This window comes from Lytechinus variegatus, chromosome 1 (assembly GCF_018143015.1).
Source record: "Lytechinus variegatus isolate NC3 chromosome 1, Lvar_3.0, whole genome shotgun sequence".
Classification (NCBI taxonomy): Eukaryota; Metazoa; Echinodermata; class Echinoidea; order Temnopleuroida; family Toxopneustidae; genus Lytechinus; species Lytechinus variegatus.
This window is the reverse complement of record NC_054740.1, coordinates 74,179,619-74,204,249: the sequence shown is the minus strand read 5'-3', so window position 1 is coordinate 74,204,249 and position 24,631 is coordinate 74,179,619. Positions and strand designations below refer to the sequence as shown.

The following is a 24,631-nucleotide window of genomic DNA, read 5'->3' as shown; positions in this document are numbered from 1 at the left end:
CAAAACTCTCTAATCTGACGATTTTAAAGGACAACGTTTTAGTTTTTGTCTCGCCCACAGGAGGTGAAGGCGAGACTTAGGGATCCAAATGTCGTCCGTCGTCCGTCCGTCACAAATCTAATGACACATAACTTCACAACCGTAAGATGCTTTTCAACCAAACTTGGATGGTAAATGGACTTGGGGGACGTGCATCTTATGCTGCAGTTGGAGGTCACATGGTAAGGTCAAAGGTCATTTTCAGGTCAACGTTACAGTTTACATGCAAGACTCTCTTATGACACCTAACTCCGCAACCGTAAGTCACTTTTCAACCAAACGTGGATGGTAGATGGACTTGGGGGACGTGCATGTTATGCTGCAGTTGGAGGTCACATGGTAAGGTCAAAGGTCATTTTCGGGTCAACATTAAAGTTTACGTGCAAGGCTCTTATGACAAGTGTTATTCTATCCCAGTCATTTCACAATGAAGTTTCGATACAATTTTCTTGTGTGCCCTCGCAAATCACGATGGGTGAGACACAAAAATTGCTTTTGCCTTGTATTGTTATCAACTGATAGTAGAGACCTATAATGATTAGAACACAACTGGAATCAGATTACATTGCCTATTCCGTCGACAAGAGTCCGAACAAGAGTTAACGCATGTACAAAGAATTTTTAACAAAAAATGAAGTATTGATTATTATTTTCGTTAAAAATCATGACTTTTGTCAAAAAGTCGTAATTTCTTGACTTCCGGAAGCTGCCACGATACCCTTTATAATTCGATTGACAAAAATGATGTATTACATCTTGAGGACGTCTTGTCTCCTATTCAAATATATTTTGTACAAACCATGCCCCTCCACCAAAAATGAGGTGCCAGGATAGGATTCTACTACTCATGGATGTCGATCACGGGGGAGATGGGGATATATCCTAAAATATTTCCGGTGGCCGGTGCTATCATACTGGGCTTATATCATGGTGGCTGCCGGGTACTTGTCATTCCCTTAAACAACGTAACCCCCGACTATAAATCTATTATCATATACCCCGAAGATATGAAGGAATAGGTTGGACAAAGTGAAGGAGGGAGGGGTGCAATAAAGAGAGCGGGAAGGAAACTTAGTGTATGACAACGAATGGACTTTGAACAGAAATAATATCAACCAACAAAACAGTGATAATAATTATCAAACAAGCTCAAGTGCAAGGTTATCGGTCAAGTTTGCTGTCGCGTCTCGGAGTCTCAACAACCATGTGCAAGATAATCCTATATGAAACTGAACCAACACCGCGTCTTAACTGTTGTGTGCCTCAATATAAAAAGAAAATGTCTTCTGCATTCTTCCGTTTCGTGTTGGTCCTCATGGCCTTGTTCATACAAAACTCGGCGTCTTCCGCCGATGACGCCCAGCCGATCGTGAAAACCTCAACAGCAACTTTCTATGGAAAGCGACTCGATCTACAACCTGATCAACTTCCAGTCGACTACCACGGCAGTGTATCAGTTTTTACACGGATTCCATACGCCGAACCACCTGTAGGTCAACTCCGATTCACAAGCCCCATTGCCAAGGTCATCCAGGGAGATTTTGACGCGACTAGACCTTCTGTAGTATGTCCACAGCCAAGGAATGAGATCTGGGTGGTAGAGTCGGAGCAGTCGGAAGACTGTCTTTCTCTTGATGTATTCGTCCCCAATCCACAGGTACAATATATCAATATGAGACAAGTAGTAACAGTGACATTGATTGGAAGGGGGGGGGGTGCTTGATTGGGACAACCTAACGGTAGTGTCATTTTTTGGGGTTACATGGCTATTTCAATACTCTTCTCTTCTCTTGTGGGGGGGGGGGTGTCGTCACATGTCTTCTGACTCTTGTTCCTCTCAGGACAGCGATGAGTTTCTTCGTGATAACAAGAAACCAATAACCAATGTGGGATCCCAAAGAGGGCAATGTATACATCGGACAATTGTCGCTTTTCTATATACGTTTACCTAAACAAGTGTGGGTGCGTGCGTGTATGTTTGAGGGAAGGGTGGTTGTGGGGTGAAGCACATTCCTTCGGTTCCGCATCCTGGTACAGTGGACAAGATTCCAGCTGAATTCGTGAAGAAACGTTAGGAAGTTTCATTGATAAGTTCGATTTCATAGTCCATGATGTTAATAAATGATTCAATTCATAATTTTGATCCATAAAGCCCCATAATGCAGCAGTAATGATGTGGATACATGGTGGTGGATACCATATCGGACGTGGATCTTTTCCAGGTCAGCTCCCCGCCCCTTTAGCCGCTTTTAATGACGTCATCGTGGTCACTATAAACTACAGACTAGGGGCACTAGGATTCATGACTACAGGTAAGACAATTTCTCTAAAAAATGGTCATGCTATGGCAAAACGACTCTTTTGGAGGCTGAAGATAATAGGTGCGGATGGTACTTGGCTGCGAGGTGCTCTTTGTTCATTTATTTAAGGGAACCTCACACAAATTGGGTTGAAGGAATACCTATCATTAGAAAAATACCATATTCTTGCTAGAGAGAGGTAATTTCACCAAACCCCAACAATGTGCTGGTGAAATTATTTTCAACTTGAGGGAATTATAAATACAGCGGTGACACCATTTAGAAATAGTTAGATCATTCTAATCGATGACCAGTGATTCTCACCACTGACTGGCGTCATATTACATATTTAGATGAAGAATGTGAATTTGAACTATAGAATGATTGATACCACCTGAGATCACATGAAATGAGAAAAATTTACAAAGTATATGATAATACAGAACATATATATACTTCAGTAAATAAATCAACAGGTTGATGTGTGAATGGATTTACTTTCTGCAGGTGATGGTTCGATACCAGCAAACATTGGCCTCTTAGACCAAAGACAAGCTCTTATCTGGATTCAAGATAATATTAAAGGTAAGAAAGAAGGGAAAAGAGAGCAATGGATGCTAAGAATGATATAAAGAAAGAACGAAAGACAGAAATGAAAGTGGAAAGTATATATAATGTAATATATGGCAAAGTACAGAGCTAATGATTTTGAAACTTCATGAATTGCCAATTTCAATTATAGAAACTAAATTCAGATATTAAAGATTTACTGCATATGAACACCCGTCCATTTATTGATATCATCAATTTAGCTTTCGGAGGTGACCCGACCAGGGTGACAATCTTTGGGGAGAGCGCCGGGTCAGCCAGTGTCAACTTTCACGTACTGTCTACAATGAGTGCTGGGCTCTTCTCGGGAGCTATCATGCAGGTTGGTTCAAAACACAATTGTCGACCAATTATTAGTTTGTTTATGATCTTCCAGCAATACTCTGTGCCGATGGAGGTTGAAAGTTTAAGTGGCGTCCTTAATCGAGGCATGAGGTTCATCTACAAATGCCACTCTAAACCCAGGTCACTCGGTAGGATGTAAGAGTCAATGTGGTAAACATTTAGTAATTTGAGCAAAAGTTCTTCATAAAAGAACAAAAAGATTCAAATATGCCGTTTGTCCAGAGTCCATGACGACACTGATGTTTGTTTCACCAATTTTCTACTTCTTCCATGGTCAACGCCCCCACTGTTTTTTTTTCTTCACACAGAGTGGAGCTTCCACCCTAACTTGGACCCATCACTCTAAATTGGCGGATGCGGTTAGTATGAGCTTTGATATCGGTAAAGCCGTTGGTTGCGACGTTAAAACCACCAGTGAACTCGTACGTTGTCTCCGGCGCATACCAGTTGAGGATTTTATTGAGTTAGAAGGGGTAAGAGTAGTATGAAAAACAAAATTATGATCTTTGTATATGTATATTATCTTAATAATTATATAATAATATATATCATTCTAGACTCATAAACGCATAGTATCCCCTCTTGAAGGACGGAGTGAAAATATTGAGGTGACTTGGAGGCAGGGGCCTGGGAACTGATCAATAGAATCGATTCCCCTTCTTAATTTGCTACTTTTCTCCGTCTCTATATACTTTCGGGGAGTTATTCAGAAAAATTGCCGTAAAAACAGAACAATACAATTCTCGTCAACCTTTCGTACAGGAAAATTTGCGGTATGTTGTACATTACATTCATGTCCATGCTCAAATGACTGATTTCTATTGTAGTATTTTAGCGTTCTCGGAAAATTTCCCGTCCTAGCTGTCGGGATATTTTGGACAAATAGTGAGAACGCGAAAGAAACGAGCCCCAAACCGCATAATTTTTCAGGACCAACGTATCCCCACGAAAAACTACATGGTCGACTGTGAAACCACTACTCTCGATAAGTTTCAGTTATTTTGTTTAAATATCTGTTGGTTGAAATAAAGTCAGTATATAGGTACCGGCAATAATTGTTTATTTTTGTAATGTACAATTTGTCAGATTTCGCAGATCAATAGCGATTATTTTGTACACCCTGTGGCCGATGGTCAATTCTTGCCTGATGACCCAATCAAGATGGCATCGGAAGGAAGATTTAATCAAGTGGATGTGATGATCGGCTGCATGACGGTAAGCTAATCACTACCATATCAATAATGTCGAAACAAAAATTTGCAAAACCAATTTGGAGAGCATTAAGATTTCCCTTTGAATATCAGGCCTACTGAAACGGAGATGAACGGTCAGCATATCGATTGCATACACCTAGCTACTAATAGGCCTATAAAACGATTCTTTAAGTGATCAAGTAGTAGCGGGAACTGTTAACAAAAGCAGAAGGGTAAGGGGCGTCACTTCCCATTCACTCATTTTACTCAATAAAATTGGTAAAATTTGATTAAAGTTTATTATTTTTAAGATTGCAGACTGTTCATCTCTACTTTCAAAGGGTAACAACCGAATTACGTAAAGAGTAGTTTGCCATCATTATGATCACCTTTGTAAAACAATTATTCTGTGTTCGTCAGTATTGAAGTTGTTATTTGTTTAAAGTTCTATATTAATTTTATTGCAGGACGAAGGATCTATCTTCACAATTCCTTACATGAAGGGACAAGAAGGAACTACACCACATCCTGTGAACCACTCTGAATTTCGTAAGACTATTGCAGTGACTCTCGGCACGGATGACCCAATGACTCTTGATTTAGCTGAACAACTTTACGCATCACCAGATGAGGTGAGAACATCCATCATTCCCTATATACCTCTGCGGTTAATGATATTACTACCCCTGCTCAATAGAACACAGTGGGCCCACAAATTGGCCTTAATTATGACGACAGAAACGTATAAATGTACTAGAAGAATGATGATAAATTCTTCGCTGTGGACATCTAGACAGTGTGAGTGGTCACAGGGTTCACACAATACAGGGGACAAAGTGCAAATGTGATCCACACGGATAAAATGAATAGTGTGATGGTTATTGCGTTCCACACTGTAAACACACTGTGGGATCGACACACGCTGGGACACTATTTTCTGTCAAGTAGGGACGGTTTACAAAAACGCATGAAGGGAACTCTGCCCCGGTCCCCGAACGACAGAACCGTTCTTACTTTCGATCAAGAATAAGGGTTACCCAATACTGAATCATGCATATCGTCTCCCGCTTTAAGTTTAATATCTAGTGTACTTACTTTGTACCTATTACATATCGATAAAAAATGGTAGCGAAATTCTTAAGAGCTTTCCACGATCCACAAGGTTTTAAATCGGTGATCCCCCATATTTCTGTAAACTTGTCTGGGTCTTTGAAAAGAAAATAGCTAAACACTTAATTTGTGATATTTTTCGGGAACAGTATTTCATCTTGGTCCAATTTTGACCGAGCATTTTATCTTCGACGTTAATTCGTTGATTCATTACGCGGAGACCATTCGATGAAACCGCTTCTGTATAAGAAAGCGAATCTGATGAGATTATTTTTCATTAATATGCATACAACTTTTCTCACCCAGTTGTCCAAAGCCGATGCAAACTTCGTATCACATGTCACCGCACTGTTTGGTCAGGTCATGTTCCTCTGCCCGACCTTCGACCTCTCTGTGGACCTTTCTAGGGCAGGAAGGAACGTCTACCCGTACCTGATGTCACACGTCCCTTCCTTCTCAATATGGGGCAGCAAGTATGACTGGCTAGGTGCCGCCCATGCTGAAGATATTGCCTACGTTTTTGGTTCACCTTTCCTGAGCAATTCCAACGACGACCACACGGAAATTACTGGTCGATTCGGAAACGACGAAGAGGTCGAGATGTCGCTTCAGATAATGAGATACTGGTCCAACTTTGCAAAAACAGGGTATGACTTGTAGGCCTTTAAGACATTCGTATTATATATATACACACACACAACGAAATATACTACGAAGTATGTATATATATATATATATATATATATATATATATATATATATATAATATATATATATAATATATATATATATATGAGGAGAGAGAGATAGAGAGAGAGAGAGAGAAGGGGGATCTTTAACCTGATAATCCACATTCACAACTATTAATTCAGCTGAACCATTTCTTAATCTTCCCTTTTTTGGTGTGCAGGAATCCGAATTTATCAACCGATGGCAAAGAAGCAGGCTCGAAGTATCCGACTTGGTCCAGATACACCCCATCAGCACCTGGCTACAAAGAATTTACTCCTACATTCGAGAACCGTGAAGGAACACCGAATTCAAAGGAATGCTACTTCATCAAGAACCTGGTCCCAAAACTCATCACCAACGCAGGTATAATAAGGCCGATATCTTTATTGGACGAAAATTTAACCGCACAGGTAGAGTTTAATGGAGTACCATGCATGATTGTCAAAAACTTTCTCGTAACGTAAGATGGGAAATCAGAACGAGAGCAACACCAGAAAAGAGATGAAGAAAACAGAACATATTTTATAGTAATTATACTAGATTCCTGGTAAGGTAATGCAAAGCTATACATTGGCTTCTGAGTTTAGTAAGGACACAGAAAGTATATCTATCACTAAAAACTGGCAATCGAATTTGGTAACCCCGATTGTACTATTTTCCATTAAGTTCAAGGAACCTTATTGTCTTGAAAGTTTTTAGTTCAATACGCACGAGTTTTGAAGTTTCCGTTCACGCGTTTCTTTATCCTCAACAGAAGAGATGGCCCATCTGAGATCTCTGTTAGAAGACAAGGTCAGAGAAGACAGTACTGAATCTTGTCATACCCAACAGTCATGCCCAGAACAATGAGGACATCAAACAGACCAACGAGGCATGGTTACAAATTGTTGGAATCGATGGTATAGAAAGAAGTGATTGATTGAAGTCGGAAATCATCATCAGATCAAATTTGACAATAATCCTGACTTATAGGCATTAAAGTTGTGCGATTTTGAGATGATTGCAATGCTCTAGTTCCCATTAACCTCAACAAAAGCAAAACATGAGTATGAAACGGCATGTTTCGTTGTATCAGAATTTATTCGCATTTAATGATTGTCGAATAAGAGGTAAAAGGCAGTTTGAAAGGCACCCAATATTGGATAGAAAGGGAAAATGCATGTTCGCTGTAAACATTTTTTAACCTCATATTTCAACGCAACATTGCTTAAATTCTCTTCATCCAACCGACATGCATGTTCCCATTTTATCCAATATCGGGCATACTACTTTTTTTAAATAAAGAATGTACAAGTTTAAAATAGAGGGATGTTGATTAAGGCCAATGGAACACACATATGGGGTTCAACTACACTCTCCTGTTGCCTTTCCAAAAACAACAACAACATAAGTTCTATATGTGATTTTCTGTCAATCTTCATTAAGAAACCGGAATATTCTTCAATCCGTTGCGTAGATTAATGAAGCCAATATAACACTTTATTTGAAATAAATAAAAAACGAACAAAGTATCTTAAACTAAAATATTTGTATTCATTAAAATAGATGAGTTGTGTGTGGGCATGTATGGATGCAAGAGCGTGCGGCGTTGTCTGAAAAAGAAAAAAATGAATCCTACAATTTAATATGGGAAAACAGTTATACAAGGAAAATTTTTAAACAGTTTCTGGGGCCCCAAGGTGTTTTTTTTTGGAGGGGGGAGGGGGCTTGTCACTCAATGTCACCTAATATATAAAAAAGTAGGCCTCCCGTCGTGGCCCCTCATTGGTCAATTCTCGATCGGCCGCTGGGTACGTCTGTGAGGGTATGGGTGTGTGCTAAACGTCCGTGCATGTGTGAAGTAAAAGAAGAGGGCGTTTGTCGATGTAATATTTAGATTTCTTTTTCGTACCAATATAAAAAAAAAAAAAAATGGGCCGCGCCAGAGTACATTGAGGGGGAAAGGTTGGCTCTAATGTCATGTCATCGCCTTTGTCAAATCAGAATCTTATGTAGATATATTTGTTAATGACACAATATAGGCCCTTGAGGCCTATTTGAAACTCAGGGCCAGGGGGATACTGCCTCTTCTATTGTGACGCATTCCTATATTCATTTTTGTTGTCATAATTCCTCAAGATATCGATCGCATTAAATAAAGAATGGACAAATAAAACGGGGGGGGGGGGGTACATCATAGTGAGGCGGAAAAGGAAATGTTCGGTTGGGTGCCAACAAATGAACTTTGATTAAACGCACCGTGCAGGGTTACAGGTCATCCACGCTGTTTCACGAGCTATGTAAAAACAAACAAACAATACAAATACTTCTCCATGCAAAACTGAACAAACGCCGAGTCTAAACCTACGTTTTAAACGTAACTGCTGCATGGGTGCTGCAATATTAAAAGAAAATGTTTTCTGCATACTCCTGTTTCGTTTTCGTCGTCGTGGCGTTGTTCGTACAAAACCCGGCGTCTTCTGTCGATGTCGAACAGCCGATCGTGAAAACGTCAACAGCGACTTTCTATGGAAAGCGACTCGATCTACAACCTCATCAGCTTCCAGTCGACTACCACGGCAGTGTATCAGTTTTTACACGGATTCCATACGCTGAGCCACCCGTAGGTCAACTCCGATTTACAAGCCCCATTGCCAAGGTCATCCAGGGAGATTTCGACGCGACTAGACCTTCTGTAGTATGTCCACAGGAAAGGAGTGAGCTTTGGGAAGTCAAGCCAGAACAATCTGAAGATTGCCTTACCCTCGATGTACTCGTCCCCAATCCAAAGGTACATGTTTGGTGTTCCATGCTCTCGTATTCCTTTAGCCGCACGTTATTCACTTTTTAAATGTAAGAGCGAGCGTAACGAGTGAGAAAATAACCACCCCTAGGTGTGATAAAATTGAATCTCGTAATCGCATATATACCACAGCTCTATAGTATGTCTATAAAATACCTATTTGCCTTATGATCACGGCTTGATAAGTACTTTGCTTCCCTTACTGCTTGTATCTAGATCACTTTTGAGTGAGTGCATCAAGCAAGGAAAAAATAAATAATATTGAAGAGAAGATAATTATAACGTTGTTAACTACAACATGTTGCTAAATGCTAATAATATTAGTCTCCTAGCTTGCCGATTCTGTATGTCTTTTATAACCATACCAGCATGCTCTGCGAGCAGGGAAGAATAAATATTCTCTGTATTACATACATTGCGTGCCCCCCCAAAAGGGTAAAAAATGTCATCTTGTGCTGCTTGTCCAATCTGCTTTACCGGGGGGGGGGGGGGGGCACTCGACAAAAAAAGTGGTATAGGGGTGTGCCGCGGGCGAGACATAAAACGGGGGCCTTGGAGCGGGCTCATTGTAAAAAGGAGGGTCCTCGGAACAGGCTTCTGAACTACAATTTTGTGAAAACGGGGGTCCTGGGAACGGATCGCCAGCTTGTGAGTACGTGCGTATGCACCCCTATGGAACTGGCATGCGTGCATGATGCAGCTAGCGCGGCCTCCGCCGGGTGCGCTCGCGCAGAGACGATGGTCGGACAGTGCTCGGCGGCCGCTTTTCACCAAAATTGCAGCAAATCAATGCGACCGGAACGGCATAACGAAAAATATGCGAAGCTTTGGAGCGGATTTCTTTCTTCTTTTTTCTCGATAAGAACAAAATGCTATGCCTTAATTGGAGCGGCTTTCTTTGTTTTTTTTCTCAATAAGACATAATGCTATGCCTTGGAACGGAAATTTAGGTGTAAAAATGTGGGTCCCCTCCGCGGCACATACCCACTATGCATTATATACTGAGTGCCCCCCCGGACTGCTTTATCACAACATCCTGCATACAAGCGAGAATGGGCGAGTGCAACGAGTGAGAGAAAATAAATAGGTTTTCGAGTGTGAGTGTGACGTTATCATGAGCATCATGTACAAAGTGTACGAGCGAGCGCAGCTGAGCATGCAAATAATCACAATTGGAAGATAATTTTCATTTTGAAAAAAAAATGAGGCAGTGATATTGTAAGATTAAATATCATACATGATTTAATTCATAATATTGATCCATAAAGCCCCATAATGCAGCTGTAATGATGTGGATTCATGGTGGTGGATACCATATCGGAGGCGGATCTCTTCCAGGTCAGCTCCCCGCCCCTTTAGCCGCTTTTAATGACGTCATCGTGGTCACTATAAACTACAGACTAGGGGCACTAGGATTCATGACTACCGGTAAGACAAATAAAATGACCTATTTTCCTTCGAAAGTCCTTTAAATCGTTAAACATTCCACCACCTAATGTGTGAAATGTATTGCACAGTGTAAAATATGGTCCATTTTCGTGCTTCGATAATATTTGTCAATTTGAGAGGTGTAGAATTCTTTGTAATTTGAAACTTTAATCAACATATTGATGTGTAAATGGATTTACTTTCTGCAGGTGATGGTTCGATACCAGCAAACATTGGCCTCTTAGACCAAAGACAAGCTCTTATCTGGATTCAAGATAATATTGAAGGTAGGAGAGGCAGATGATAAAAGAAGCAAGGAGAGATGCAACTATAGAGATTGGTAGAATTATTTCGCGGCGGGATGGTGGGGGGGGGGGGGTACTCAACTATGTTCCTGTACACACTCGAGACCACAAACGCACAACAAAAAAAATCACGTGATAGTTAACAACTGTGGCGTGATGCATAAAGGTTATAATATGCTATGGGCACTCTCTCGGGAATAATCTTGATTTCTTTTTTAAATTATGTTTTGTGGTATTGCTTTATAAGCGTCCTAGATCCCTTCTATTCTACACGAGTTCAGTGTATTAAAAAATGCGTAGGGCCTGCTTTAATTAAAAACAAGTCCACCCCAAAAAAGTTGATTTGAATAAAAAGAGAAAAATCCACCAGGCATAACCCTGAAATTGTCATCAAAATCCGATGTAAGATAAGAAAGTTATGACATTTTTCAGTCTTACATCTTATAGTTCAGTCAAGTCAGTCCTTATTATCAAATCTGTAAAAATTGTACAATTTAAACAATAAATAGTAAAAGAAATAGTGAGTGGAGGACATCATCGATTCTCTCATTTGCATGTTGCTGAGTTGTGCATATAACTGTTTAGTGAAAAATATATAAGCGAAACTTATGTAAAAACTTTCTCATTTTACACCCGATTTTGATGAATTTTCACCGTTATGCTCATTTGACTTCTCTCTATTGTTTAAACTCAACATTTTCTGAGGTGGACTTTACATTTAATACCGCATAGAAACACAGGTGCACAATTTAGCATTCTTTTGATCAACAAGAAGCAATGTTTATGACCTCCGACAAGAAATCACACACATTCGACTTAAAGTCACTGGTCATATTGTGTTCTGGATCGATGTTTAAACTTCTTCCAAAGTCAGGAAATCACACTTACGCATTTTAACTTATGACAACTAAACAGAAATATATTGTCACTTTGCATACATTTTAACATTAGAATGTGATTTCTTCAACATCAATCCAGTATCGCAATCTGTTATTTCCCATGGAAGACCGAGCTTGTCAATTACTGCCCCTATCCGACGTCATGCGCCCCCCTCATTGTTGACTGGCCGTGCGGAACTATTTAGTTGTTTCTCCATAGAAAGATGATAATTAACAGAGGTAGCGATTCATCAGGTAATTCAAGATTTTAATAAACATGTATTCATAATTTTTTAAAGTATTACGTACATTTTAAAAACTTCTCACTTTCAAACTGTCATGAATTAGCTTTTGGAGGCGACCCAGCAAGGGTGACAATTTTTGGAGAGAGCGCTGGGTCGGCAAGTATCAACTTTCACCTTTTGTCGACAATGAGTGCTGGCCTTTTCTCAAGAGCAATTATGCAGGTTGGTTAAATATCAAACACTCTCGAATTTCTAAAATACGAGTTGAATGTATTTAGGTCTGATAAAACAATTGACAATCTTAATTTTACTAATACACCATGACAAGAGATCAGCCTATATGGCACCGAAAATAAACTGCAACGAAGAAGTATCAGACATGTTGTTTCAGTGGCAAACAAATCTTACGAAAAAATGCCTATTTTGTTAGATCATGTAGGTCCATGGTTAGATACCGACATGGACATATTTGCAGCTATCACTAACTTGTATATTTCCCGATCCATGGACAACCGGTTTATCACAATATCCACTTTCCAAATCAAGCCTCTGATTATTCCTCAAATTCTTATTCTTCCTATTCAACCATTTCTCTTTGAATTCTAACTTTTTTCTTTTCTGTGGCTGTCATTCCTCCATTTCATGAACTGATAAAGAGTGGAGCCTCCACCAAAACTTGGTCCTATCACTCTAACATGGCGGAAGCAGTTCGAATGTCCTCCAACGTCGCTAAAGCTGTTGGTTGCGACGTTGAAACAACAAGTGAACTTGTACGGTGTCTCCGACGTGTACCTGTGAAGGATCTTATTGAAGTAGAAGGGGTAAGTGTAATGTGTTTAAAGGGTCAGATTCGGATTTTACTGTCCATGTACATATATGACTATATTTATTTTTCCTGTTATGTGAGAAATAAATAACAATAAACCTTAGGTTCAACCGGTAATGGTATGAAAATAATAATATACAAATAAAAAAGCACACCTTTTTGTGAAAACTAAAGGATGCCACATAGTATCTACCCAACCAAGTGAAAATTTCATAAAGCTGTTCGTAAGTTAAGAGCGACTGGTGATCCTTTCTTACGCGCTATCCGATCGCAAATGAACATTTTGGCGAATGTTCTGTTATAAACTTATAAATGGCAAGTACAGTATAAGAGTTGACACACCTGTTTAATAAGGAGGCACGAGAACTTTACGTTACAGGATAAGAACCTTCCTGGTGTCTTGCTCGAGAACGATAGATATTACTAAAGAATTCAGTCATTCATTCAATCCCCGAATGCAACGTTGACGAGGATTGTCCTGTCTAATTCTTTTTTTACGAAGCAACGCCATTTTGTCGGAATAGGATGCAGAAGATTGAAAGAAGCGTCATTGCCGCACGCGTGGGAGGAAAATCGAGTTGGTTGATCATTGAAGTGTAGTATTTAGCGTACTTGGCAACGTTCCCATCCTGTAAATTAAAGGTCAGAATAAATGGTTAGGGGACTGAATGGTGCTCTATTCTGATTAATTTCCGAGAAAGTGAAGGGAAGGAGCCCCAAATCCATAATAAAAAACAGACCTATATAAATTCTTGACAAAATAATTGCTGTTCTGAAAAATTAGATAAAATGAGATCTTAATTATCATCTTCATTATTATTTCTAATCCGTCAGATTTCGCGGATGTCGAGTGAACTTTTTGTACATCCTGTGGCTGATGGTCAATTCTTGCCTGATGACCCGATAAACATGGCGTCAGCAGGAAGGTTCAATCAAGTTGATGTGATCATTGGTTGCATGGCGGTAAGCTTATACCACTATATATTTTAAAAGCTATTGCATTTTCTCTCGAAAAGGACCGGGAAACCATTGATTTGGTGTCAGTAGATATAAAGTCTTCAAGAACGAAGATTCCATGAGGTCAAGTAAACGATTTAAGCCCGACATGTTTTCTTAATGAATCGAATTTTCAAGGATAGGAGACAGTACAGAAATGAGGATTAAGCCAATGTGCTCCGAGGTTTGTGGCATTTTATTACCCGTTTTGCCCTCGGTAGAATTGCTAAGATTGGGGCGTATTTATAAAGTTCTATATTCTCGCGTTGGACTTAGCTCAACTCAGATCACCATGGATGCGCAGTTTGCTCGTTATACTTCTCAACGATATCTATTCATCTTTTATTGTTATTGTAAGTAAAAAAAAAAAAGAAGGTACAAAGTATAAATTTTATGACAGAACGAAGGATCTTACCGCTTCATCCCTGATCCGAAGAAGGGCCAAGAAGGAACGACACCACATCCTATGAACCATACAGAATTCCGTCACACCATTTCTAGGAACCTAGGCACGGATGACCCCATCACTCTCGACATAGCCGAGCAACTCTATGCATCACCAGATGAGGTAAAAACACCCTTTTCCTATTTCCGAGCTAATTGGTATAAGACACAGCTTACAGAAATGTACATTAAAGGACAAGTCCACCCCAACAAAATCTTGATTTGAATTAAAAGAGAAAAATTCAACAAGCATAACACTAAAAATTTAATCAAAATCGGATGTAAAATAAGAAAGTTATGACATTTTGAAGTTTCGCTTCATATTACAAAAAAAAAATCATATGCACATCTCGGTCGGTATGCAAATGAGGGCACTGATAACATCACTCACTCACTATCTCTTTTGTATTTTATTATATGAAATATAAAATATTTTGATTTTCTCGTCATTGTCATATGAAATAAAGTTTCATTCCTGCCTGAACACGTGGAATTCCATTATTATAACATTTTGTGCTTCAGGCAAGGAGGTCCTAATCATCAAATTCGTAAAAATTGAAATATTGTATAAATCAAACAATAAAAAACAGAATAAATAGTGAGTGATATCGACTCTCTCATTTGGATGTAACTGGCTCGTTCATTTAACTATTTTGTTAAAAATAAGCGAAACTTTGAAATGTCATATAACTTTCTTATTTTACATCCGATTTTGATGAAATTTTCAGTATTTTGCTTATCTGATTTTTCTCTATTGATTCAAATCAACATTTTTCTGAGGTGGACTTGACCTTTAAGGACACTGCCTCCGACTATATGTCATGTTCTTAATTTCGATTAGACCCCAGGGAAACTTAAACAATCATGTATGTAACCATAACGATCAGTATACCGTTTTCAGTCTTTATATATAATTTGATTTTTTAGTATACTATTCTTTGGTGTGCCTTTCGTGCATCAGCTTAATCTCTTTAAGAGTTTCGTTCTATCCAAAAAGTATTCTGCTTGTTTCACTTATTTGTCATTTTTTTATTTCACACAAAACTACAACAGGCCTTTAATTTATCGAATCTAGCTTAAACAAAATTGGTACTTGTAGGAAGACAAGGTGCAGGCATACGGGTAGAGATCATGTTATATTTGTTGGAAATCGAATGTTGAATCATCTAAGGATCACTGAAGGGTCAATACAGGATAAGCGTTGAATCAGCATTAGGCATGGGCAATGTCGTGCGAAGATGCGCCGTGCGATATTAGTCCAGAGTTGGTCCATCAGATGTGTGGGACCCATATTCATGGTATTGTATAATACCATGAATATGGGTCGATCCATTGTTATGGAGAGGAGAGAATATTCCAGCCGCGGATCCAGGGGAACCAATTTCCCCTGTTGATTCTGTGTCTGGGTCATTTCATGATGCCAATGTGAAATCTTATGGGATTAGTTTTGAATTGTTCTTACCTCCGAGTTGTCCAAGGACGATGCCAACTTCGTATCACATGCCACCGCACTGATTGGCCAGGCCATGTTCCTCTGCCCGACCTTCGATCTCTCTGCGGAACTTTCTAGGGCAGGAAGGAACGTCTACCCGTACCTGATGTCTCACGTCCCTTCCTTCTCAATATGGGGCAGCAAGTATGACTGGCTTGGTGCCACACATGTGGAAGACATTACCTATGTGTTTGGTGCACCTTTCATGGGACATCCCGACGACGACGACTGGAAAATGACGGGTCGATTCGGCAACGACCAAGAAGTCGAGATGTCGCTTCAGATCATGAGATACTGGTCCAACTTTGCAAAAACAGGGTAAGGCTAGGCCCTTACTTGTGGAGAAGCCCATTGTACTCACCTTTCCTTGTAAAGTAGAACAATGTTTATATGTTCAAGTAGGATTTAGGATCAATCATTTCGTAAAAATCCTCTCTTTTATATATAAAAAAAACATTCGGGTAATTACAACTTTGTTCAGTATTCATTGTAGCCTATCTATCATCTTTTCAGCAAGATGGATCCACTTGTGATGTTAAAGCGATCACACCAAGATTGAATAGGGCATTTGTATAGTAGTGACAGAAATAGTAATACTACTACTACTACTACTACTACTACTACTACTACTACTACTACTACTACTACTACTACTAATATATGTATAGTTACCCAGGGAAGCCGCTTCAGTTTCGAAAACTATTCTCCCAGCGGGCCCTGCTATTATTATTACCCCGGCTTTAGCTGGGCTGCCTAGGCGCTCAAAGCATTCAAGGAATTTCTTCCTGCCGGGTACCCATTCATCTCACCTGGGTTGAGTGCAGCACAGTGTGGATAAATTTCTTGCTGAAGGAAATTACGCCATGGCTGGGATTCGAACCCACGACCCTCTGTTTCAAAGTCCGAAGACTGAATCCGCTTGGCCACAACGCTCAATAGCGAGGGAGAGAGAGAGCGAGCGAGAGACAAAGAAAACCGAAACTATTACATATGTGATTAGCAAATTTCTTAATCTCCTCTCTGATGTGTAGGGATCCAAATTTATCAACCGAAGGTGAAGAAGCTGGCTCGAAGTATCAGGCTTGGTCCAGATACAACCCATCAGCAACTAGCTACAAAGAATTGAATCCTACATTCGAGAACCGTGAAGGAACACCGAAATCAAAGGAATGCTACTTCATCAAGAACCTGGTCCCAAAACTCATTGCCAACGCAGGTGATATGATTGCCGTATTAAGTAAACAATGTTGTTTAAGAGTAGGGTTACAGCAGATATCGTTGTAAACTGGTTTAGAGAACGAAGTAATTTGGGAAAAGAAGATGACAATAATAAAATGTGAGAATAAACAAGTATGTTCCAAGAAATTGTTTGCCATAGGTAACGCAATCAATCACGTCGTAAAGACGTGTCATTGTGCGCTGTATAAGTTTTATTCACATAGTTATGTCACAAATGTTCTGAGAGGACTTTAAGTCACTACTTGGGTTGGCTACTTATATTTTTTCTTTCACTTAAAAGAAACCCGGGATAAATTTTAAGTCTATAATAGATCCCAGTCATGACTAATGATTTTATATTTTTAATGGACTAAAGGTATGTTTCTCACGACAAGTAAAATATGATTGGCTGTTCTTGAAATTGATTCAGCATTCTCAAATCATTGGTTGTATTTTGCAATGAATGCAAGTGAGCTCCTTGAAACACACCATATTAAAAAGTCGAAGACCAGTTCCATACTATTGCCAATCGAAACTAACGTTTCCGTGCACACGTTTCCTTATCCTCAACAGAAGAGATGGCCCACCTGAAATCTCTATTGGAAGACAAGGTCAGAGAAGACAGTACTGAATCTTGTCATACCCAACAGTCATGCCCAGAACAATGAGGACATCAAACAGACCAACGGGGCACGGATACATATTTTCTGAGAGGATGGTTCAATGGCGCTTCATATTGGTTGAGATCGCTCGATAGCTCCAACGGATCAAATTTGACTAGAATCCTGACATAGGCATATGTACTTGTACCATTTGTTATAAAATGATTGTCATCTCTGCATTCCTCTAATTCCCATTTGTCATTTGTAGATTTGCTGCTGGGTCTGTGTGTAGGTGTATAATGGATGAATGTATAAAGAGTTAGTGGGTATGTCCGTGCATGTGTGATTTGTCCTGAACAGAATTACATTTACTTAAACCTCACAAAGAAGCTGAAATATACAGCGCGTATCAAAAAAAAAGTTTATACTTAGAATAAATCATGTAAAATTATATATTTGTAATATTCTGACGATTTTTCCACATTTTAGCATTGGTACAGATCCATTTGAGCAAATGACGATATAACTGTCGAAAAATATTTCCGCTTGAGTGAGCACCACTTACTTTTGAAAAGTTAGTGAAAAATGATTTGCGCAGAACTTTAAAATAGTTATCCGAATAAAAGTAGACCTTAATCATTTTCTCGGCGTTTATGTGTATTGTATGCTTTCATATTATATACATATACATGTATAATTTGTTATTGCTTTTTTTTTAATCGCAATTAGCCAAAGTACCTGCTCCTGCTGCCCGCTTTCTTTCTACGTCATGTACACTGCACTTCTCTGTCCCTCCCCTCTTCATCCCCTAACCCCCCCTTCCACCTTAATGCTATAAAACAAAATATTTTTATGCATGATCCACCTGTTCCTTTTCGTAAAGTGCACCAAAATTGTTTGTATTTATTTGAAAACAAAAGCTCTATATATTATTACGACCCAGTGTTTTTTTGTGTGTAATGAAACCAAGTTTATTTAGGGTCTTGCCTTTCGTACAAGCTTTGCTTTTTTCGGCAAGACCCTCCGTTTTACTTTCAAATACAAATGTCATATTAGGTTTTTTTATTTGTTAAATTGTGTTCCTTAAGTCTAAGATTATGTTATATATATTTTATAATGTTTTGCAGTATTTTCGACCTTGTCATGTTATATTTATCATTCTTATGTTGTGAAACGGAAATCAATCAAATCAAATCAAATCAACACGTGGAGTTTAGCGAGTAAATTTGATTTGACGATATCTTTTACCTTTTTAAACTTGTTTCCTTGCCCAAAACACTTCGAAGAGTGCATTGCGCCCCACCCCACTCCCCTACATACTGAGGCCATCGTGACGATATTTGCTTTACACTGAGCTGTGATTTACATGAAATGGCTTAGGCTTGATTTCCATTTTTTAATCATTGTCAAGCTTGGGAAAAGTGTGGAGAAACAAGTATTAAATGAAAAATGAAATGTAAACCCACTTTAGATTATAAAAACTTAGTGAAAAATGCTGGAGATGTCTGATATAAACTTTTGTTCAGATTCAGTTATATCCTCGATCCAGCTGGCACAAAAGGGTTAAGGTTGTGCTTACTAAATGTTGAAAATTGTCACAAAATGCTTGAATGTATCCGTTTTATTTCGTTTGGCTAAAAGTGCTAGGGAAATTTATGAAAAATGCTTCGCAGGGTGAGTTTGATTTCGCCCTTTCCCATTGACACAGTGTGAAAACAAGCATTTCTGCGAGCTATACAAAAAATGGACAGTGCTCACTCAAGTGTAACATTCTGTCAAAACTTTTACTTTCATTGGATAGATAAGACCCAAACCCAAGATTATATGTGAAAAAAATTACCCACATGTATTTTTTTTTAATTCCCAGGGCTTTTTCAAAATGTAAACTTTTTTTGATACGCACTGTAGATTTGTTCCTTACAATTGCCTTTGGGTGTATTCTAGATTATATAAGAAATCAATTAGGAAAAGATTGTCGTGAAGTGAACTAGAAATACTTCTTTGAAAAGGAAATATGTGAAAGAATCAAAGAAGTTATAAACAGTGAGAAATAGCATCACAGCGAGTCCTACCAAAACTGATGATGCTGCATTTTTTCTCTTTCATAATGTCTTATTTATTCTAATATGCCATAGTTTGATCTTTTCCTTGTTTTTGCCTATGTAATGTAATTTTGAATGTTGAAACACGTATACAATAAATAACCACATGGGGTTTTATATGATTATATTTTTGGTGTAAAAATAGAACAAAATAATGTTGATTTAAATTGAAAAAAAAATCGGAGAAAAGTATATCCGGAGATTAGCAAGAGTACTTAGCAAGAAGATCAAAATGAGGAGAGCAGCGTTCAGGAGCAAGAAAATGGGAAGAGGAAGAACAACATCAACAGTAGGCCTGAGAACAGAGCAACGACGTAACCAACGAAAAAGAGGGAGTAAGTTCAATGGAAAGAAAGAAGATAATGGGAAGAAATAGGAAATACATAAATATGCAACCATACATAAAAGGACTGGATAGCGGTGACGGGGTTACTAAAAAAACCTACAAGTTGTAGTTTGATACGACTCAACATGATAAATTGTCAAGGTTAAAAAGTTAAGTTGTATACATATCATCAAACAAATAATACAGCCATGTGCGTTTTAATAGAGTTTTTTGCGTTAAAAGAAAAAATAGAAAAGGAGAGAAGAGAACTTAGGCCAAAAAAAAAAGAAAATAGAGAATGTTAATTAGAAGGAGAATAGACTTAAAGAATAAAAATAAAAGAAAAATAGTTTGAGAGATACAAGGTGAGAAGGAATAAGAAATGAAAGAGGAGAGGGAAAGAAGAACAAGAAGAAGGAGAAGAAGAAAGAGAAACCATAAAAAGAATAAGAAGTACATGTAGAAGATGAAAGTGTTGGAGGTCGGCGATGATGTTTACGTCATCTGTACACTGTTAGAAAATTTATCCTTAAAATAAAAGAAGTTCCTGCAGCAGAGTCTCGAGATCATCTGTAATCTTACCGAACTGCGTAATCTTACAGGAATTTGGTGTATTGAATCTTACAAATTTCCTTGAATAAAAGACCCTTTTCCCCTTTTTAAACAGACCTGTTATGTTAAATTGCAGAAAAATTCCTGTTTTATGAATTTACAGAATTATTCTGTTATTGCTTTCTGCAAAATCTTCTGTTTATTTTCTGTAAAATCACAGGTTTTTTAACAGTGTAGACTTCATGAAGGCCTTCGATAAGGTCCCGCACCAGAGGCTTTTAGCCTAAGTTGAGGGATTTGTCATTTCCAAGCCCATTTGTGAGTGGGTTGGACCTTTTCTGGTCGGTAGAAAGCACCGTGTTTGTGTTAATAGTGCCTTATCTGACTGGGCTGATGCTCCTAGCAGAACTCCGCAAAGTGTCCTCGGACCCTGTTTTTTTCTTATTTACATCAATGATCTGCTATATCAGATTTCGTCAAGTAATATTTATTTATTTGCAGATGATACGAAGATATATAAACATGTAGAGAATGACAATGATGCCGAGTTACTACAAGCAGTTTCTTAGTCTGACAAATGGCTGTTAAAGTTCCATCCGGATAAATGTGTAATTACATATGGAAAAAATGATGAATTTAATGGCTACACACTGACACATGGTAATGCCACACATTAATTATCACAAGTTGAAACTAGTAACGATTTAGGTGTGGTCGTTAACAGAAATCTTACAGTTTTGACAAACATTTCAGGCAGAGATGAATAAAGCCAACAGTTAATGAATCTAATTAGAAGAACATTTTGTTTATCAAGGCCAACTTTTTATTCCAATATGAAGCCTTGATCAGACCACATTTAGAGTATGCACATGCCGTATGGAGTCCTTACTTGAAGAAACATAATCATGCACTATTATATATAAAGAAGGGCCATTAAATTTGTACCTGAGATAAAAAATATCAATTCGAACAAAGATTGATTCAACTTTGATACTGCCTAAATTTACATACCCGGCCATCACCGAGGGGATGATTGAAACTTACAAGTTAATTTCATAGATATGACTAGGAGATAGTGCCAGATTTGGGTCAGGTGCATGGGTCTACCGGAGGTCATGATAAAAAAAGTGTTTATCCCAAGATCAGTCACTGAGAAACATAATAAATCTTTTTATCTAAAAATGAGAAAACCTTGGAAAGGTTTAGTAAATGCACCCAGTGCCTACAGCTTCGAGAATGGAGTGGACAATAATATATGCCTCGGATCCAACATTTCCTCCCAGTATGGCTAGCGATGTGGATGCCGCAGCGGCTTGCGGAGAAGAGCATGGATATGCTTACATTGACATGCTTCCGATTCGGAGTGGTACTTCAGAAGATCTCATGCACACGTATATGGACACCGAAGTCTCTCTGGTGACGCCACGTCCACTGACATATGAGCAAAATGATGACGGGTTGATTGATAATGAACTGTATCAGACATCGAACTAAATTTATTCGATTTCATTTATATCGCAGTTTTAACAAAATGAAAATATTTAGGAGGCTTACATCATGAATAAAAAACACGTTTGGTCGGTCGTCGAGGGCACTGGCGTAAATCCGGGGGGCGCGTTTCCGTTTTACACCCTGGCGAAGGCATTTTCCGGAAAAGTAGCCAAAAAGCGACTAGTGAAGAGTCTACACACGTCGCTGGTTGCATGCAGCGTGCGACACAGGCGAGTCCACCACCGCATGCAATTTGCACAGTTACTGATCAGAGCACAGAGTTCCTCGGCACTTCATGTACAGAGAGAGCGGCAGTCAGGAGTGAAATCCGAACATGCTTTTGCAGTCGCGTTGTTTATGATTATAAAAAATTATTAACTAAATGAATAGAATGACAGGCAAAATCAAAATAAACAGATACTTATAATGGAAAGACAAACTGAAGTTTGATGGATTGATACACTTAGAAGCTGCCGAAAGATAGATATAGAAGACTGATATAGATAGAGACAAGATAGACAGATAGATAGATAGAAAGAGAGAGAGAGAGGTGGATAGATAGATAGAAAGAGAGAGAAAGAGGGAGAGATGGATGGATAGATAGATAAATAGAGAGAGGGGAGAGACAGAGAGGTCGATATATAGAGGGAGAGGGGGAGAGAGAGAAAGAGAGAGAGAAGGATAGATAGAGAGGGAGAGAGATGTTGTAGATAGAAATATGGACGGACAAAGACAGAGAGAAAAAAGACAGACAGATGCTAGAGAGGGAGAGAGATAGAGAATTTGAGAGACAGATAGATAGATGTTAGATAGATAGAAAGATAAAGAATGAGAGAGACAGAGAAGATAGACAAATTAACAGATAGATACATAGATAGAGATAGAGAGAAATAGAGAAAGACAGACAGATGGATAGATAGAGATAGATAGATGAGAGATAGATAGATGTTAGATAGATAAAGAGGGAGAGAGACAAAGATTTATTAACAAATTAACAGATAGATAGATAAGTTAAAAAATAGATAAATAGATAGAGAGAAATAGAGAAAGACAGACAGATGGATAGATAGATGGATAGAGAGATAGATAGATGTCAGATAGATCAAGAATGAGAGAGAAGAGCGACAAATTAACAGATAGATACTGTAGTTACATAGGTAGGTAGAGAGAGAGAAATAGAGAAAGACAGACAGATGGATGGATAGATAGAGAGAGATAGAGAATTTGAGATAGATAGATGTATTAGATAAAGAATGAGAGACTACAGAGAAGATTATTAGATAGATACATACTGCAGTTACATAGATAGGGAGAGATAGAATTTGAGAGATAGATATATAGACAGATAGAGAGAAAGACAGACATCAGCAAATCGGCAAGGCAAATGATCAAGGCAAAGAAAGTATAAGCTCAGCTGCATTTGAAAGTACGGTATGTTTTGCGGATAACTTCGGTGCGGACTTTGGATCGCGTGCCCAGCTGATAATGTAAACAAACGTAGACGTAGACTCTTCACTAGTCGCTTTTTGGCTACTTTTCCGGAAAATGCCTTCGTCAGGGTGTAAAACGGAAACGCGCATCCGGGGGGGGGGGGGGGGGTGGCCTGTGCAAACATCCCCCACTTGTTACGATAGAAATGAAAAAAAAAATCACAAGAGATAATTGTTTTATGGTGAAAATTCTTCCTGAAATACCGCTTAACAAATAAAACAACATCATTGAATCATAAAATGCAAAAGAGCCAGATCGCCATTTCCAAACGAAATACTTGTGTCCTTATAAGACCTTATTATAACATTGAAATAAACCCCAGTTTCATCCCATTTATCAATGTTCGGGTCTTTGGGAAGGGATTAAGATGAAATGTATTTTTTTTAGTGTAATCTCTAATAAAACTATTAAACCATCATGGGGTAAAAACGATAATAATATTGCAGGGGTAAGTACGGGGGGATGGAGGGCACGTGCCCCCCTCCTAATCGGCTGACCCCCCCCCAAAAAAAAAGGGGGAAGGAGAAAAGAGGGAGAAAGGAAGAGAAACGTAGTGGGAAAGAAAAAAATATTCATTATAATGTTATATTATAATTATGTTGTGTTACATTACATAAAAAACATTTTTATCATAACTTTATGAAACATAATTTGCCCAGGGACTACGTCTTCATTGTTCCTGGTGCTCGAATTGTCTGTTTAACGAGATATATAATCTTTTTGTACTAAAGCATCAATTTTTCAAGTTTTTATAAACCAAATGTATTTCCTAGCACCTCAATTATCATTGTTTTATGTAATGACAGGGATAAGGGTGAAATATGATATTTTCTGAATACTATTTCAAAATCTATCACAGCTTGGCGTTTACCAGCATATTGTCCTGCCGAGTTCCTACGGGATGTACCAAACAGAAACTGCAACAGAATTTTTGTAGTAAAAATGTCGAAATTTTTGCTCACTCGCTTCGCTAGCTCACAGCTTTTTATTAATCTTACTCGATACGCCAAAACGACCCCCTCGATTTTTATTTTGCTCATTACGCAACTGAAATATCTGAGTGGCTGAAGGATGAAGAGACCGGAGATGATTGCCATCTTATAATTCTCGTCCATCCTCTCTATGC

The 24,631-nt window shown here is 38.6% G+C and overlaps 2 protein-coding genes across 3 annotated transcripts; both read left to right on the top strand.

The window, feature by feature from the left end:
- Nucleotides 1-872: 872 nt before the first annotated feature.
- On the top strand, nucleotides 873-7,836 carry LOC121422730 (cholinesterase 1-like). The gene is made up of 10 exons (XM_041617909.1): nucleotides 873-1,696; nucleotides 2,192-2,351; nucleotides 2,847-2,924; nucleotides 3,152-3,270; nucleotides 3,602-3,766; nucleotides 4,380-4,508; nucleotides 4,954-5,118; nucleotides 5,903-6,243; nucleotides 6,507-6,691; nucleotides 7,083-7,836. Exons 1-10 carry the CDS (start codon nucleotides 1,244-1,246, stop codon nucleotides 7,175-7,177), a joined length of 1,890 nt encoding a protein of 629 aa, XP_041473843.1. The 5' UTR covers nucleotides 873-1,243; the 3' UTR covers nucleotides 7,178-7,836.
- An 823-nt stretch (nucleotides 7,837-8,659) lies between these two features.
- Nucleotides 8,660-17,773, top strand: LOC121422714 (cholinesterase 1-like). Of its 2 annotated transcripts, none has more exons than XM_041617896.1 (10): nucleotides 8,660-9,098; nucleotides 10,379-10,538; nucleotides 10,748-10,825; nucleotides 12,070-12,188; nucleotides 12,623-12,787; nucleotides 13,627-13,755; nucleotides 14,189-14,356; nucleotides 15,705-16,042; nucleotides 16,756-16,940; nucleotides 17,516-17,773. In XM_041617896.1, the coding sequence occupies exons 1-10, from the start codon at nucleotides 8,721-8,723 to the stop codon at nucleotides 17,608-17,610; spliced, it is 1,815 nt and encodes a 604-aa protein (XP_041473830.1). In that variant the 5' UTR covers nucleotides 8,660-8,720; the 3' UTR covers nucleotides 17,611-17,773. The 2 variants fall into 2 exon arrangements, with proteins under 2 accessions (XP_041473830.1, XP_041473823.1); XM_041617889.1 differs by having other exon boundaries at nucleotides 15,702-16,042.
- The last annotated feature ends 6,858 nt before the right edge of the window (nucleotides 17,774-24,631 follow it).

Coding starts and splice junctions, on each gene's coding strand:
- LOC121422730 (XM_041617909.1), top strand. CDS start 1,244: ATGTGCAAGATAATCCTATATGAAACTGAACCAACACCGCGTCTTAAC. Junction 1,697..2,191: donor TATTCGTCCCCAATCCACAG/GTACAATATATC, acceptor TGATCCATAAAG/CCCCATAATGCAGCAGTAAT. Junction 6,244..6,506: donor TCCAACTTTGCAAAAACAGG/GTATGACTTGTA, acceptor TTTGGTGTGCAG/GAATCCGAATTTATCAACCG.
- LOC121422714 (XM_041617889.1), top strand. CDS start 8,721: ATGTTTTCTGCATACTCCTGTTTCGTTTTCGTCGTCGTGGCGTTGTTC. Junction 10,539..10,747: donor ACTAGGATTCATGACTACCG/GTAAGACAAATA, acceptor TACTTTCTGCAG/GTGATGGTTCGATACCAGCA. Junction 12,788..13,626: donor ATCTTATTGAAGTAGAAGGG/GTAAGTGTAATG, acceptor CTAATCCGTCAG/ATTTCGCGGATGTCGAGTGA.